This window comes from Archocentrus centrarchus, chromosome 22 (assembly GCF_007364275.1).
Source record: "Archocentrus centrarchus isolate MPI-CPG fArcCen1 chromosome 22, fArcCen1, whole genome shotgun sequence".
In the NCBI taxonomy this organism is placed as follows: Eukaryota; Metazoa; Chordata; class Actinopteri; order Cichliformes; family Cichlidae; genus Archocentrus; species Archocentrus centrarchus.
The window spans coordinates 8,809,591-8,825,612 of record NC_044367.1 but is presented as its reverse complement, the minus strand read 5'-3'; the positions used below and the strand labels follow the sequence as shown (position 1 = coordinate 8,825,612).

General features: G+C 39.2%; 1 protein-coding gene across 1 annotated transcript; it reads left to right on the top strand.

The window, feature by feature from the left end:
- Positions 1-12,637, top strand: LOC115772589 (cytosolic 5'-nucleotidase 1A-like). The gene is made up of 6 exons (XM_030718924.1): positions 1-438; positions 1,604-1,771; positions 2,056-2,185; positions 8,528-8,650; positions 8,810-8,994; positions 10,896-12,637. Exons 1-6 carry the CDS (start codon positions 301-303, stop codon positions 11,265-11,267), a joined length of 1,116 nt encoding a protein of 371 aa, XP_030574784.1. The 5' UTR covers positions 1-300; the 3' UTR covers positions 11,268-12,637.
- The last annotated feature ends 3,385 nt before the right edge of the window (positions 12,638-16,022 follow it).

Sequence of the window (16,022 nt, the reverse complement as noted above, 5' to 3'; positions counted from 1 at the left end):
GGAAGTGCTTACAGCTTGAATTTAGTCTTTTCCTGAATCTCTCTCCATCCTCATCCTGCAACATCTCACTGCTGCCCGGCCTTATTACAGCATACAGCTAAGTGCCTCTGCAGCTGCAGCAGTCAGACTGATCTCATCTCTTGAGTGCAGAAGGACTGCATTTAAATTCTAAATGGGCAAGAGTGAGTAAGGACTTTGTTGGGAACTCTTGCCAAAGAGAGAGAGAAGGAGTCCAGAAAAGTGAGCGATCGGGGGAGAACGCTAGGACTCCTGGATGAGAGTGTGAGCCACAGTGGTAAGATGAGTCTAAACAACGGTCAAACTCTGACCGTCAGTGGACAAGATTTCACCAAAAATGGAGGCAACAGCAGCCGAGGCTCTTGGGAAGATGCTAGGACAGTTTTGAGGCCATCGACTCCCACCAGGAAACCTAAACCAGTGAGTATCTGTACGCACTTCTGATTATAGCATCCATTCACACCTACAGTTTTAAGTGATCCTTCTCACGGATATATATAGAGTTGAAATTAAAATGCATTAATTTTACTCTTATTTATTAGCCAAGACAGATTTATGTTAACTATTCAAGGCTGCAATGTCTGAGAGTTATGTCACCTGATGGATGTCAAATGACAGAGAACAGACACACAGAGCCTCTCAACTTTATCAACAACAGGGGGAGGGTTAAAACAGGCCTGCCAGTTAGTGCTGCATCATTTATAGCCTTCAGTTAACTGAAAATAAAAGCACATAGTAATGCAGCTGAGTGAAATGGGATAGGATAGGAGGCACAGCAAGGCTGTACCATGTTGCCTGGAGACTGAGTAAGGTACAGATGGGTCTTGTTTCAGGTCAGTAAAGTGACCTCATTTGGATTTTTTTTTTCATGGAGGGCATGAAATGAGATTTCACCCGGTGAGGTCCAAGTCATCATTGGTGATGACCTTAACCTGCCTTAACCCTAACCTTGACCCTAACCCTAACCCTAAGGAGAATACACAATTCTGTTTTTTCTTTTTTTGTTTTTCACTTTCCTCCAAAGCATAGGTATAAGGCCGTGGTCATCGCCTTGTCTAAGTTGTGAGTCTTATCAAAATATGTTATGATTTGATTAATACTTTTTCAGTAGTCTGAGTAATTTTTCATCCTGTGCATCTCTTTGTGATATCATTTAAGTTAAAAGGTTTGACAATACTTCTCTTTCCAAGTTTGGTGGACTGATAAACACAAAAGGAAACTTTTCAGATTATACGAGCAATTTAAAGGGTCTTGGCCTCTGAAGAGTTAACAGGTGTCAACCCTCCTGGTGTGGCTCAGAGGACACTATGTTATATCACGCTGTCACTTCTATTCTGTCACACCAGCTCACTTATTTTATCTACTGTTGCATGCAGGCAGGGGCAGTTCTGCTTGTATTGCTTGCATTAAAATCAGTTAATTAGTAAAGGTTTCATCAGTATCTTATATTTTTTTCTCAGAAAATTATAATATACTGTGTGCCTACATTTAGGAAAAAAAAAAAAACGCAGCTCTCTACCCAATTGGGTAACAATCGCAGCTCCTCTCATTCAGAATGAAATATTTTTAACCCCCCATCCTCCAGCCCAAACCTGAAAATGCCATCACCATCGCTGTGTCATCTCGAGTCCTCTTCAACATGGAGAAGGAGCAACAGATCTATGAACAGCAAGGCATGGAGGAGTACATGAAGTACCAAGTGGAGCATGAAACAGAGCCGTTCAGCCCCGGACCTGCCTTCTCCTTTGTCAAGGTCAGAGACTAGGAAGACAAGGAGGTGGAGAAACAGGCACACACACACACACACACACACACACACACACACACACACACACACACACACACACACACACACACACACACACTAATGCAGAGAGATTCCCTGTTGTCATTGTTAGATCGTGTCTATGGAGGTGGTGGTTGAATACAAAGCATAACCACAAACCCACTCAAACACATTCACACTCATTTCCATCCCACTGCAGAGATACAGTATTATCCTTTTCATAACTGAAATCTGTTTGCTCATGTTCCCAGGCTCTGGAGGCTGTGAACACTAAACTGAGGGAGCTGTACCCTGAGAGCGAGGAGCTCTTTGATGTTGTGCTCATGACCAACAACCATGCAAACGTAGGCCTAAGACTCATCAACACCATCAATCACCACCGTGAGTTCCAGGGGCACATAGGTGACATGTCTTTTTACCCGTCCTCTTTCAGCAATCATCTTTTTAACAAGACCTTTAAAGGTGCAAAGTGTGGAACGTATGTGTGGAACTAAAATTACTTGGTTATGTAACTATTTGTCTGTAGAAAAAAGAGACAGTCCAGTGTTGGTGCAGTCAATAAGTGCTGCTTCTAACCAATCTCAGTGTGCACATCACTGATAAGCACTTTGTGTGACAGTATCAATTCTACACACACTACATGGACAAAAGTGTACCTCTTAATCTTTGAATTCAGGTGTTTTCAGTCCCATTGCCAGAGGTATGTGAAATCAAGCACCTCTCCATGCAGTCTTCCTTTACATACATACATACTGCCTTGACACTATTGACCATGATATATTACTAAAGCGACTGGAGAACTGGGTCGGACTCTCAGACACAGTGCTTAACTGGTTCAAATCCTACCTAAAGAGCAGGAACTTCTGTGTGTCAACAGGCAATTTCTTTTCAGAGCGAACAGGAGTCACATGTGGAGTACCCCAAGGTTCAATCCTGGGACCCCTTCTATTTAATATCTACATGCTCCCACTAGCTCAGATTATAACAAGTAATAATATTAGTTATCATAACTATGCAGATTACACACAGCTCTATATCACGTTATCACCAGGTGACTCAGAACCTATCCAAGCACTGAACAGATGCTTGGAACAAATCAATGTGTGGATGTGCCAAAACTTTCTCCAGCTGAACAAAAACAAAACTGAAGTTATTATCTTTGGACCTAAAGAGGAACAATCAAGAGTTAGAGCGCAGCTTCAGCTACTACATTTAGAAACCTGTGAACAGGCCCGAAATCTGGGTGTAGTAATGGACTCAGACCCGAACCTTCAGAGACACATAAAAACAGTTACAAAGTCGGCTTTCTACCACCTGAAGAATATTTCTAGAATTAAAGGACTAATGTCTAGAGAAACTCATCCATGCATTTATCTTTAGCCGCATTGATTATTGCAACAGTATCGTCTGCCAAAAAAATCAATCAGACAGCTGCAGCTAATCCAAAATGCTGCTGCTCGTGTTCTCACCAAGACTAGAAAAATAGAGCATATCACCCTGGTTATATGCTCCTTACACTGGCTACCTGTAGCCCAGAGAATAGATTTTAAAATACTTGTATTAGTTTATAAATCGCTAAACGGTTTAGCACCACAGTACATTAAAGACTTACTATCGTCGTATCAACCCTCCAGAACACTCAGGTCTTCTGGTTCCAGTCTACTTTGTATTCCCAGAACCAGAACCAAACATGGAGAAGCAGCTTTCAGTTTTTATGCACCTTTAATCTGGAACAAACTCCCAGAAAACTTAAAAACAGCCAAAACACTAAATTCCTTTAAATCAAGGCTGAAAACCCACCTGTTCAGAGCTGCCTTTGATTAGTAGTCAGCAAACAAACCTGGGTGGAAGCTGCTCTAAACAAAATATCTTATTACACACTGACCATCTCCCTATTATTATCAAGTGTATCTGCTTGATGGTTTAAGGATTTTGTGTGATGATTCTGATGTTTTGATGATTTACTGTGTTATTGATTGATTGATGCTTTTAATGCTTTTAATGATTTTACTGCACATTTGTTTGATGTTCCTATGATGTAAAGCACTTTGAACTGCCTTGCGGCTGAAATGTGCTATACAAATACATTTTTACTTACTTACTTTACTTACTTACATTTGTGGGTCATTCTAAAGAGCTCGGTGAACTTGAACCTGGTGTTGTAATAGAATGCCAGCAGTACAAGAAATCAGTTTGGATTTATACACCACTCTGCGTTTGATCATCAATTATTATTAATCTCTGGCTCTCTTCCACAGCATGTCTTTTGTCCCGTAGCTCTCCCCTCAGCCAAAACCAGTTGTGACAGATGACTGCCCCTCCCTGAATCTGGTTCTGTCTGAGGTTTCTTCCTGTTAAAAGGGAGTTTTTCCTTCCCACTGTCACCAAGTGCTTGCTTATAGGGGGTCGTCTGATTGTTGGGTTATTACCTTACAACATAAACCTCCATGAGGTGACTATTTGTTGTGATTTGGCACTATATAAATAAAATTGAATTAAGTGAATTTAAATGTCATCACTCTTTGATATTCCACCATTAACTCCAAGAGGCACTGTATTATTACAAATTGGAAGCATTTAGGAACCACAGCAACACAGACACAAAGTGGCAGATTACATAAAGCTAATGCTGAATGCTGAGGGGGATACTGTGTGAAAATCAGCAGTGCTCTTCTGACTCAATAACTGCACAGTTTCAAACCAACTCTGGTATTAAGATCAGCACAAAAACTGTGTGCCAGGAGCTTCATGGCATGGGTTTCTGAGGCTGGGCAGCCCCTAAGGTGCAGATAACCCAAGACTGCTGTCCATAGAGTGTATCTATGGAAAATATGATGAAAATCTATTGGAAGAATACTGGAATAAATTGCTAAAATTAGAAACTTTTGAATGCTTTCTTTTTTCCTCCAAAACCTAAAAACTCCATGTGCGCAGATTTGTTCAGAATTTCTTGGTACAGAAATCAAATATTTCTTATATGTGAGGAAATATTCATGTATTCAAGTTAAATAAACAATTTTAAAACTCTCTGGAATATCTGAAAAAAGTGGTGTAACAAAACTGGAAATAGGATTGTTGGCACTTTCCACAGAACACTGAAAAGCTTGTTACCTTGTTAACTGCAAGCTGCATCCATAGACTGTATGGGTCCCATGCACAGACACAGACTAATAAAATAAGCACTATCAAAGATCAACACAGCTTCCATGACATCACCAGCTGGTTTGTTAGGGCCTGTTGCAAAACCTCTAGAGCAGTGGTTCCTGAAGTCACTTAAAAACCAGAAAATCCCATGGGCCCCCCCTCCCCTCGGTCATCCGATGGGCTGGCCTGTGAAACTTTCCTGGCTAAAAGCCTGTCTTCACTCTCACCAAACTCCAAGAGAAAGTGACGTATTTCCTTGAAAATTTGATTCAAAAACATAAACAACACAGGGTGTTTGCTTTAAATGGCTAATACAACCCAGTCATATGTAAAGTGCTAATGTTAATATGTGACCCACTTGTCACTGGGACACAAACTTCAATACAAGTAAATTTAGGTCAGATTAATATCACAAACTAACCACATCCTATTACCAGTTTTAATTGACTTTTTATATAAATAAATACATTTATATAAATATGTAACTATGCATATGTGTGAGTAATTTCAAACTGTTAGATTTAATGTTTTATCCAGTATGACTGAAATAAGTGACTGAGCCTATAAATTCATCAGGAGAGTGTTGATGTAATCAATTTTCAATCAATCAATTTTATTAACCCTAAAATGATCCCTTTTGTATGAGAGTACAATTAAAAATTAAAAGTTATAAGTTTAACACTGTTAGTTGCATATTAGCAGAATATATACAAAAAGAGTATATATAAAAAGTTAAATAGAGATCCATAATCAGATATTAATCTGCAATATGTACAAAGAAAATCCGTGAAAGGAATTCAGCTGAAACAGAAATATATGAAGGGAGTTATTCATTTTGGTACGAGAAAGAAGAAATTTACAGAAAATTATTGGAATTAATATAAAATTATTCTAATAAATTTGATCAAATTAGACAATATTGTTTCATTCTCCAGAAAATGTAAATAAGTTTGAGCAATGGAAAAAACGTTTCAAAAGCTTTTCACATTGACTTTTGAAGAATGCACAAACAAGTACATAATTCATCACCTACAGCACTCATGGTAAAACCATTAAATGTGGCCTGAGCTACATTAACTGCAAGACAACCTTCGGATATGGGGAGAAGATTTCCACATTAAAATTTAGGAAAAGTTATATGATCATGGACAAGATAATTTTCCAACAAATTTTCTGGTTTAAAATAACAATAATTAGAACATAACCTATTATTCTGAATTCCTCCGAACCATTTCTGCTTATACATATATAAGCATCAATAAAATCACAATGATCTAAAATAATCTTTGACTCTGACACCCATCTTTATTTGAAAACCTCTTGTCATACATATCTTTAAGTAATCTAAACACAGAACTGGAAAGCTGTTTTTTAAGATAAGATAACCCAACAAATGTATCATTCTTTTGTGTACTAATATTAACCCAAAGACTGCCCTTTTTTTTTTTTAACTCTAAGTAAATTTTTTTTAAGAATTTCTTATGAAACATAACAATTTGGTCCAATTTACTAAAACCCCACACCTCAGATCCTTACAATAAGAGAGGTACAGTAATTCTTTTTACCGAGCTCAGGCTGAGGGCTGTTTTCCCACAGGAATTTAAGGACTGGAAATAATTTTGCAACCACAGGTATCACCCCCAGTGGTCTGTAGTTTAATTCTCAGTCAGCCCAAAATAAAATACACCACCCAGCTGCATGAAGCACCACCCTAGGCATTAAACGTGCAAGAAAACTGCTGCTGAAAGTAGCTTTTAACAAAATAAAGGCTACTTTTGTCACAGCAGGTAGCTTTGCACTTTTGATTTGAGTTTTTACACCTTTCCCTACACAACAACAAAGAGGATTTGTGTCTCGCTGGAATTAAACCATCAACCTTTTGCTTGTTAAATATGTTTGAGAAATTCTTGCTTAGCTCTTCACAAAAACTGAACTTTGAAATGATAAAAAAAAACATGTTTTTTTTCTGTGAGTAAACAGTACAAGTCCCTGTTCTGACATACACAGAGACCAATGGTGTTGACTCATCACTCTCCAGCTGCTCTCCACAGCTGGCCTTCTCTGTTCCCACACTGTTCATGACTTTATGACCCAAGTCCTTCCCAGGTCACACGGACATGAAAGTGTGCTCACAAAGTCTCCTCAAGCCATCCCAGTATCCTCTGTTGACTAAATAAAAGGAAAACAGGGACAGAGTGAACGAGAAGAGAAAAGGAACTGGCTGTAATCTAAGAATCTTCCTGTTTGAAGCCTGTCAACAGACTTTTACTGCACTCAGTATAAGAAGTCCTTCTGGATAAACAGGGACTAGCAGTGGTTATAGTGGGATTCCTTCTCATGATCCCAACACCATAATATGACCCCAGTAACAAGTGGTGGGAGTTTTGGTCTTGGCTCTTTGCAGTAGTTCAGCACCTCCTGCCCTCACTTAAAAAAAATCTGAAAAAATGACTGAAAGTGGATTTTCCTTTTTCTGTCAGGGCATTCTGAGTCTTTTCCTTCCTTTCCTTACTCTGCCTCCACAGGATTTTGTTCTGCAGCTAAATGTTACTCTTCCTTAAGTGAAAGGGACCACTTTTCTCAGGCCCAACTCCACAGTTCTTGGTTTCCACTAAAGTAGCTTTGCATAATTCACAAACAATAAATATTTATCTTATGCTGGCCCTTAATGTTCAGCCCATGTCTGAAGGAAGCTGTTTCAGCTCCTGTCTCCTTAACCTTCTACCCCTCCCCAAATGTCCACTTTTGCAGCACTGGCTTCTCCTCACCTGGCTTCATGGTACAGTATTTATGTCCATTTACATAGGTAATTTGCTACACAGAGTGTATTGTTTATGCAACCTATGCTGACAGCTTGTAGCCTGATGAGGAGTACCCTCTGCATAGGTAGATTTCTGACTGAATAAAAAGCTCACTTGAAGAGGACAGTTCACAATGATGGGAAGAAGCAAGAAAAAATCATGAAAGATTAAAAAACAAAACAAAACACAGCATAAGAAGCACAAACAGTGACAGTGGACAGTTTTCATTGTTTTTCTCACTGCTCTGTGAGAGGTCTTTTTGCAAAACAGCTATCGCCCCCTGGTGGCCATTAAAATAATGAAATTTTTAAGGGACTTTGCTTCACTTTCCAGACTCTTCAGACCCTTCAGAAAGGTGTTTTAGTTTCAGTGTTCACAAGTGTGCTCGGCTCCTCTTGGATCTGAGTGGTGTAAATTTCAGCATCAGATGGTGAGAACAAGGGTTTGTGCAGATGTCCACATGCCTGTTTAATTTTTTTGTGACAGCACACACTCAAAGTTTTTGCACTACACTACAATTCACCAGCTATGCACACACTATTCATGTGGACTTCAAGAAGTTTAGCATTTTCTTGTATCATCATATATAAGGAAATATAAGAGGAGAAAAATGGAAACAAAGCATTCATTGTCTTTAAAGTGCCCCATTATTATTTTCTTATCTTCTGTAGGAGATACACTGTAACCCTGATGGTGATCTCTCGTGTAATTATCAGCTATGATCAGTTTTATGCACATTGTGACTGCCTGCTAAACCTTTGATTCCTCCTTTCTGCAGAGCTGTTTATTGAGCGCTTTTGTATGACTGGAGGAAATAGTCCCATAGGATACTTGAAGGCCTACCACACTAATCTATACCTGTCTGCTGATCCTGCCAAGGTTCGTGAAGCTCTGGAGGAAGGTGGGTACACAACCTGGTTCTCTTACTGAGAGCACCTTAAAGAAAAAAAAGCTAGAGACAGTCTGTGCTGTGTGATGATGAATTTTTCATGTTTACACCTTATTTTCAAAGATAACTTCTGTCAAATATAACATCTGTGGAAAACCATATGTGAACCAGGTATAGCAGCAGCCATCATGTTCACTCCAGAGAAGATGAAGGAAGTGTCGGACACTCAGCTTCGCGTTGCCTTTGATGGCGATGCCGTCCTCTTCTCAGATGAGTCTGAACGCATTTACAAGGCCCACGGACTGGATAAGTTCTTTGAGCATGAGAAGGCGCATGAAAACAAGCCTCTAGATCATGTACAATATACAAATCATGATATTTTCCAATGGTAATATAATGCATTAAGTAAAGATAGGAAAGAGACACTGAGCTCACTTCTTCTAAAAGTGCACCTACAACATACCCCCCCCCCCCCCTTAAATTAAATAAATGTACAATGTAAATGAAAACAGAATGCAATGATCTGCATATCTCACAAACCCATATTTATTCAGCATAGAAAACATATCAAATGTTTAAATTGAGACATTTTATTATTTCATGGAAAATAGGAGCTCATTTAGAATTTGATGGCAGAGACACGTCTCCAAAAAGTTGGTACAGTGGCAACAAAAGCTGGAACAATAAGTGGTGCTGAAAAGAAACAGCTGAAGGAATATGTTTGCAACTAATCAGGTTAATTGGCAACAGGCTGGGTATAAAAAGAGCATCTTAGAGAGGCAGTTTCTCAGAAGTAAAGATGGGCAGAAGTTCACCAATCTGCAAGAAAACAGTTTAAAAATTATGGAACAATTTCAGAATAATACCTCAACACAAAACTGCATAATATCGTACATAATATCATCAAAAGATTCTGAGACTCTGGAAAAATCTGTGTGCAAGTGACAGGGCCAAAAATCAATATTGGATCCCCGTGATCTTCAGGCACTCAGACAGCACTGCATTAAAAACAGGCACAATTCAGTCATGGAAACTATTCCATGAGCCCAGGAACACTTCCAGAGAACTGTGTTCACTGTGGATCCATAAATGCAGGTTAAAGCTCTATAATGCAAAGAAGAAGCCATATGTGAGCATGATCCAGAATCCCTGCTGTCTTCTCTGGGCCAAAGCTCATTTAAAATGGACTGAGGCAAAGTGGGAAACTGCTCTGTGGTGAGACAAATGGAAACTTGAAATTCTTTTTGGAAAACATGGACAGCACTTCCTCTGAACTAAAGCAGAGAGGGACCACGCAGCTTGTTATCAGCACAAAAGTCTGCATCTCTGGTATGGGCTGGTTTAGTGCCTGTGGAACTGACTGAAGAGCTACATGTGCTCCCATCCAGATGATGCCTTTTTCCTGCTGAAGTGCTGAATTGACTTGCCTGCAGTTCAGACCTTTCGCCAGCTGAATACATTTGGCACATCATGAAATAAAAATATGGCAAAGAAGATCCAGGACTGTTGTGCAACTAGTATCCTCAGTCAGATAAGAATGGGAAAACATGCCTCTCCCAAAAGTCCAGCAGCTGCTCTCCTAAGATTCCCAGACATTTACAGACTGTCATTCTAATAAGAAAAATGGGTTTATGAAATTTGCAAATCATTACATTCTGCTTTTTCTTTTGTTTTGCTTTTAAATTTCACACAGTGTCCCAACTTATTTTTAAATCGGTTTTATATTACTGTATTTGTTATTGTAAACCCTGGGCTAAAAGTCAGATTATCTGTTACTAAAACTGAGGATGTGCACACCAAATTGCTGGCACTAATCCCTGATTAAGCAGGAAATTCATTTGCATGTGTTACTATGACTAGGCCATTATCTAAAAACATTTCAGCTTATATGAAGCAGTAACTAAGAGATTATTGAGAAAAGGCCAAATAGGTTTAGTGTAACAATAATGTTTGTTGAAAAAGGCGTTCATGAGCTCTTTATAGTGACTAAAGAAAAGCTAGTATGCTGCCAATATGGATGAAAAAATGCAAGTGGTCTATGATAAATTTGTCCCCCTGATTCAAAGTATTTCCTGTTCTTTCAATAATGTTTTTTTTAATAACTAGCTAACTTGGTAGTTACAATGTTGTCTAACTATGAAACCAGCTGCTAAAATCGAGCTCAGCAGGCCTAAATTCAGTTACACTGTGTTTAATGTATAGTGAGACACATATACATGCAACAAGGTTTACCTAACTGTACCTGTCCTTTCTGCAGGGGCCACTTAAGGGTTTTCTAGAGGTTTTAGGAAAGCTCCAGAAGAAATTTTACGGCAAAGGCCAGCGGATGGACTGCCCCATCCGGACATACCTCGTGACGGCTCGGAGCGCAGCCAGTTCTGGTACCAGAGCCCTAAAAACGCTGCGATCCTGGGGTCTGGAAATCGATGAAGCTCTCTTCCTTGCTGGGGCACCCAAGGGCCCAATGTTGGAGAAGATCAGGCCACATATTTTCTTTGACGACCAAATGTTTCACGTGGAGGGGGCGGCAGAAATGGGGACAGTGGCATGCCACGTGCCATATGGGATAGCTCAGAGAGTAGTGAAAAAGGGACCAAAGGACAAAGAGACCCCTAACACACTCAAATAGCTGAGGTATCACTGTGCAGCAGCACAGCAGACAGGGCATTTTACTGTGGCATTCAGCATGATTTTACCACTGGAAGATGAAGTAAGTATTTAAAACAATAACAGTGCTTGGTTAAAAATGCAGTAAGGTGATGCAATATCATAGAATTAAAAATTGATATGTTGATATTTATCCAAACATTTATTTTTGGCTAACACATAATAATTATTTTTATCCATAGATAAAAAAAATTTGCGAGTTGTAACAAATGGCTTTATTAATTTATTTCATGAATTTACTCTAATGTGTTAAATGTTTGGGCTGTTTAGGTTATAAAGAACTTCTCTGACAGATTGAAGTGTGTAACAGAGTTTGCCGTTGAAAAGGATCTAGATCAGCTGTTATTAACAAAGATTTGTTAATATTTGCTAATATAATATTACATTACATTTATTAGCAGAATAATGATTAAACTCTCCACAAAGGGATTCCTGACGACCTGGTAACCTGAATTTATTATCGGCTTTGAACTGTGCTATTAAATCTGAATAAATAATTTAGATCCCATTATAAAGACATTAGTTCTAAATCTTTGATCAACATTATGTCATATTATAAACTGGTGCTTAATGTTTGTATTAAATTTAACCTTTATTGTTGGTGATTTTTTCTTGGGTACCAAAAATGTATTTATTTATTCTCTTTATTGCTATTTTTTTAATTATACACAGAAAAAGCTCTATTAAAATATTTGGAAATATTAGAAATATAACAGTATATATGATTAAAAAAAATCTATTAGATTCTAAAATAAATTCTAAATAATATTTATTCAGACACCAGGATACTAAAGAAATATGAAGAATATACATATTTTTTGTTTTGTGGTTTTGTGCAGTGCAGTCACTTTAATTCTTGTCTTTAGTTTGAGTTTTACAAACTGGTGCCTTTCGTTGTTGTTTTCTGTTGTTTTCTTCTGTGAGTTTTGCATGATGGTGGTACATATGTTGTATATGTAGGTCATATGATTGTATTTTAAGATGTAATATTTAAGAAATATGTACGTTACTTTATATTTATTTGTTTCTTCTTGTTCAAGATGACATAGATAAGTCTGAAAATAGTCAGCGTTTACCATGTGCAGCTTTAATTTCTACTACTTGCTCCTAAAGTGCCGAAAGTTCAATGTCTCCTCTTTTATTTCTCTGCCTGTGAGTCTGTCTCATTTTGTCTTGTAGGTGTGTTGATGCTGTTGAACTTTGTTGTTCTGTGAATGAATGTGAAGCAAGTTGGTGTTGAATGAGACTGATGTTGCTGTCTGATGTGAAATCTAATTAAAAATGGGACAAATGAGTAACTATTTGACTATTTGATGGTTTCAAAATTGAAGTAAAAACCCTGTAAAAATAAATAAATGATTGTTTCCTTGTCTTTTTTCCCCTGTTGGGGTGTGGAGGTCAAAATGCTTTCTTATCATCTGGGGTTAAAGTGGGATTTGCCCTAAGATTGGGTGTGTAACGTGGGGAAAAGAATTACTTAGAAATCTTAGAAACATGGTGTCTAACCAGATACTTACTCTGGATGGCATTAGCTTGGCCTCCAGTAACACTGTGAGGAATCTTGGAGTCATTTTTGATCAGGATATGTCCTTCAATGCACATATTAAACAAATATGTAGGACTGCTTTTTTACATTTGCACAATATTTTTAAAATTAGAAACATCCTTTCTCAGACTGATGCTGAAACGCTAATTCATGTATTTATTACTTCTAGGCCTATGATGCACTGTTTCTTTTCATTCACCTTTTTTTACTCTGCTTATACACCACTCTGCATTTAATCCACAGTGTATCTTTTGTCCTGTCGCTCTCTGCTCAGCCCCAACCGGTGCAGGCAGATGACTGCTCCTCCCTGAGCCTGGTTCTGCTGGAGGTTTCTTCCTGTTAAAGTGGAGTTTTTCCTTCCCACTGTCGCCAAGTGCTTGCTCATAGGGGTCATTTTGACTGTTGGGTTTTCTCTATAATAATTGTGGGGTCTTTACCTGAGGTGACAGATAGTTGTGATTTGAGGCTATATAAATAAAATTGAATTGGATTGAAATATGTCACATAATAATGTTTTGTGAACTCCAGTGGAGTTGTTTTGTACACAGTGATTAGCTGACCTGTGGTGCTGCTCCTGCTCTGAGGTTTACTGCCCATTGTGGATTTAGTCAGCTGAATTCAACAAGATATAAGCAGATGTTACATAAGTCATCTGCTAGCCTCTTGAAACTATAAAGCTAGAATAAAAAACAGAATTGAATGAGTGAATCCAATCCAATCCTCAGTGTAGATTTAATGATGTCTGCTACTCAGGGCTGGACTGGTAATCGGGTGTACCGGGTATTTGCCCGGTGGGCCGACAGTCCTCAAGGGCCGATGCTGTTGGATTTTATAAAAGTATTAGCAAAAGGTATGCCCACGTTGATTAAGAGTAAGACAGTGTCAAATGCTTTTAAGACATAGTTGTGGGCCGGTCTAAGCCAAAAATGCCAGGGCTGATTTTTTGCCCCAGTCCAGCCCAGGATCCTTCTTACCCTTGTGTTGTGTTATGTCACGCTTCAGGTGAGTGAGAGTCCCTGATTGGTTGGCTATTTCGGGTACTTTCTCTCTCCCCTCTCTCTTGTCTTTTCTGCAAAATTTCCCAGAGTAGAATGGGTAATACAAATATTACAGTTATACAGGCAGTTACAACAATACTTTTCCACTCTAGCGCAGGCATGATTATTCTCACAAAATAACTAAATGCAAAGCAACCTATCTAGCTTGTAATGATTAAATGTTGATTAAATCTGAGATTAGATGAAATGAAAATAAAAAGGAAAATATAAAAAATAACTCCTCTCTCCTTTTTTCTCAGTCTAGATGGTTGGCAATTCTCTCCCCGTGTCAGTCAGAAACCTTCCATACCAGTCCGTACCATCAGTCCTCCTGTTGAGGTGCTGCTCCTTTTACCTGACTCTGGACGTCTCCTAGAGTCCTGTTTGGTTCTGCAGCAGGAGCACAACTACTCCAGTAGAACCAAGTGTCCCCTTTACCTTTCAGTCTTAAGGCACACGTAGTTTGTTCAGTCACCTGGAACGGTCCTCTCCACCTTGGCTCCTACCACTTTCGCTTGAAGGCTCTCACCCACTCTGCAGTGTGTGGTGTGGCCTCCTCCGTTGAATCTGCTGGATGGATCTGTTTGGAGAAATCTGAGGTAAGACTCATTAGTTGATTATAGTAGGGTTTGTGTTTTAGAGACAGCGCCATTTCTGAGGAGACTGCTCCAGCACTCGGCCCTGGAAATTGCAAACCATGAGTTAGTTCATAGGGAGTGAATCCGGTACCTCAAGTCACCTCACTTCTGTTTGTGCACATACTTTTGCCAATTTGTCTTTTAAAGTGCGATTCATTCTCTCCACTTTGCCTCGAGACTGAGGATGGTAAACACTCCCAAAAGCATGTTTCAAGCCTAAAGCTTTTTCCACTTGCTGCAAGTCTTTATTTTTGAAATGTGTGCCATTGTCAAACCTAATTCTTTTTGGAAACCCATGTCTTGGGATGTACTCATTGATTAGAAATTTAACTACTGATGCAGCGTCTTCTCTCTTAGTGGGGAAGGCTTCTGGCCACCCAGTGTATACATCAACTGCTACTAGCAGGTATCTCACCCCTCTCACTCGGTCTCCCATGTCAGTAAAATCAATCACTGTCTCTTGCCCTGGCATTAGATACAGGGGGAAACTTTCCCTGGTGGGGTTTAACTGTACTTTTTACATTATATACACTATAGACTGTACATTATTTTCCAAAGTTCTCAACCATGGCTGGTAGGTGGGGATGCCACCAATGAGTTAACTTTCTCTGCATTTGATTCTTCCCACAATGTGTGAGTCCATGAGCTTCTTGGAATAATCCTACTGAGAGCATGGCAGGCAACACTGGTCTCCCATCTGGGGCTCTCCAAACTCCATCCATTTCTCTGGCCCCCCTTTCCACCCATATTGACTTCTCCTGTCCTACTTTCAGATTCTCTAAATCACATTTTGGGAAGAGGTCATAGACTGTAACCGCTGATTGTGTCACTTCGGGCCTTAACTAGAACTGTGCCTGTGGTCTAAGCTCCTAAGAGCCGGGTTCAAAGTTGTTCAGTGGACAGCCTCTCCTTTGCAAACAATTTAAATCAATTTTATGCTCGTTTTGATACTGAAGATCTTAAGGAAAGTACCAGTACCATAATGGCTGATGTAGCTCAAAGCCCGACAATTCAGCTATCTGAAGAAGTGGTGGGTAATTGTTTGGAAAGGATTAAGCCATATAAAGCACCCGGGCCGGATTCTTTGCAGGGACGCATTTTAAAGGTGTGCTCAGTACAGCTGAAGGGTGTCCTGACTAGACTGTTTCATTTTTTATTGAATACATGTACAGTTCCAAATATATGGAAGACGTCTATAATTAAACCACTTCCCAAAAAGCCCGGTTCCAAAGCTCTTAATGATTTTCGCCCAGTGGCTTTGACCTCTGTACTGGTATGGAGCGAGTGGTTAGTAGATATCTTACCTTAGACATTGTGGATCATTTGGATCCTGTGCAGTTTGCATATAAGCCGCAAAGGGGCACAGAAGATGCAACATTGTGTTTGGTTAATGTCGTTGCACGTCATTTACAGCAAACAGATGCTCAGGCAAGAATTTTATTTGTTGATTTGACTTTGGCTTTTAATACAATGAGGATACATATTCTATTGCAACA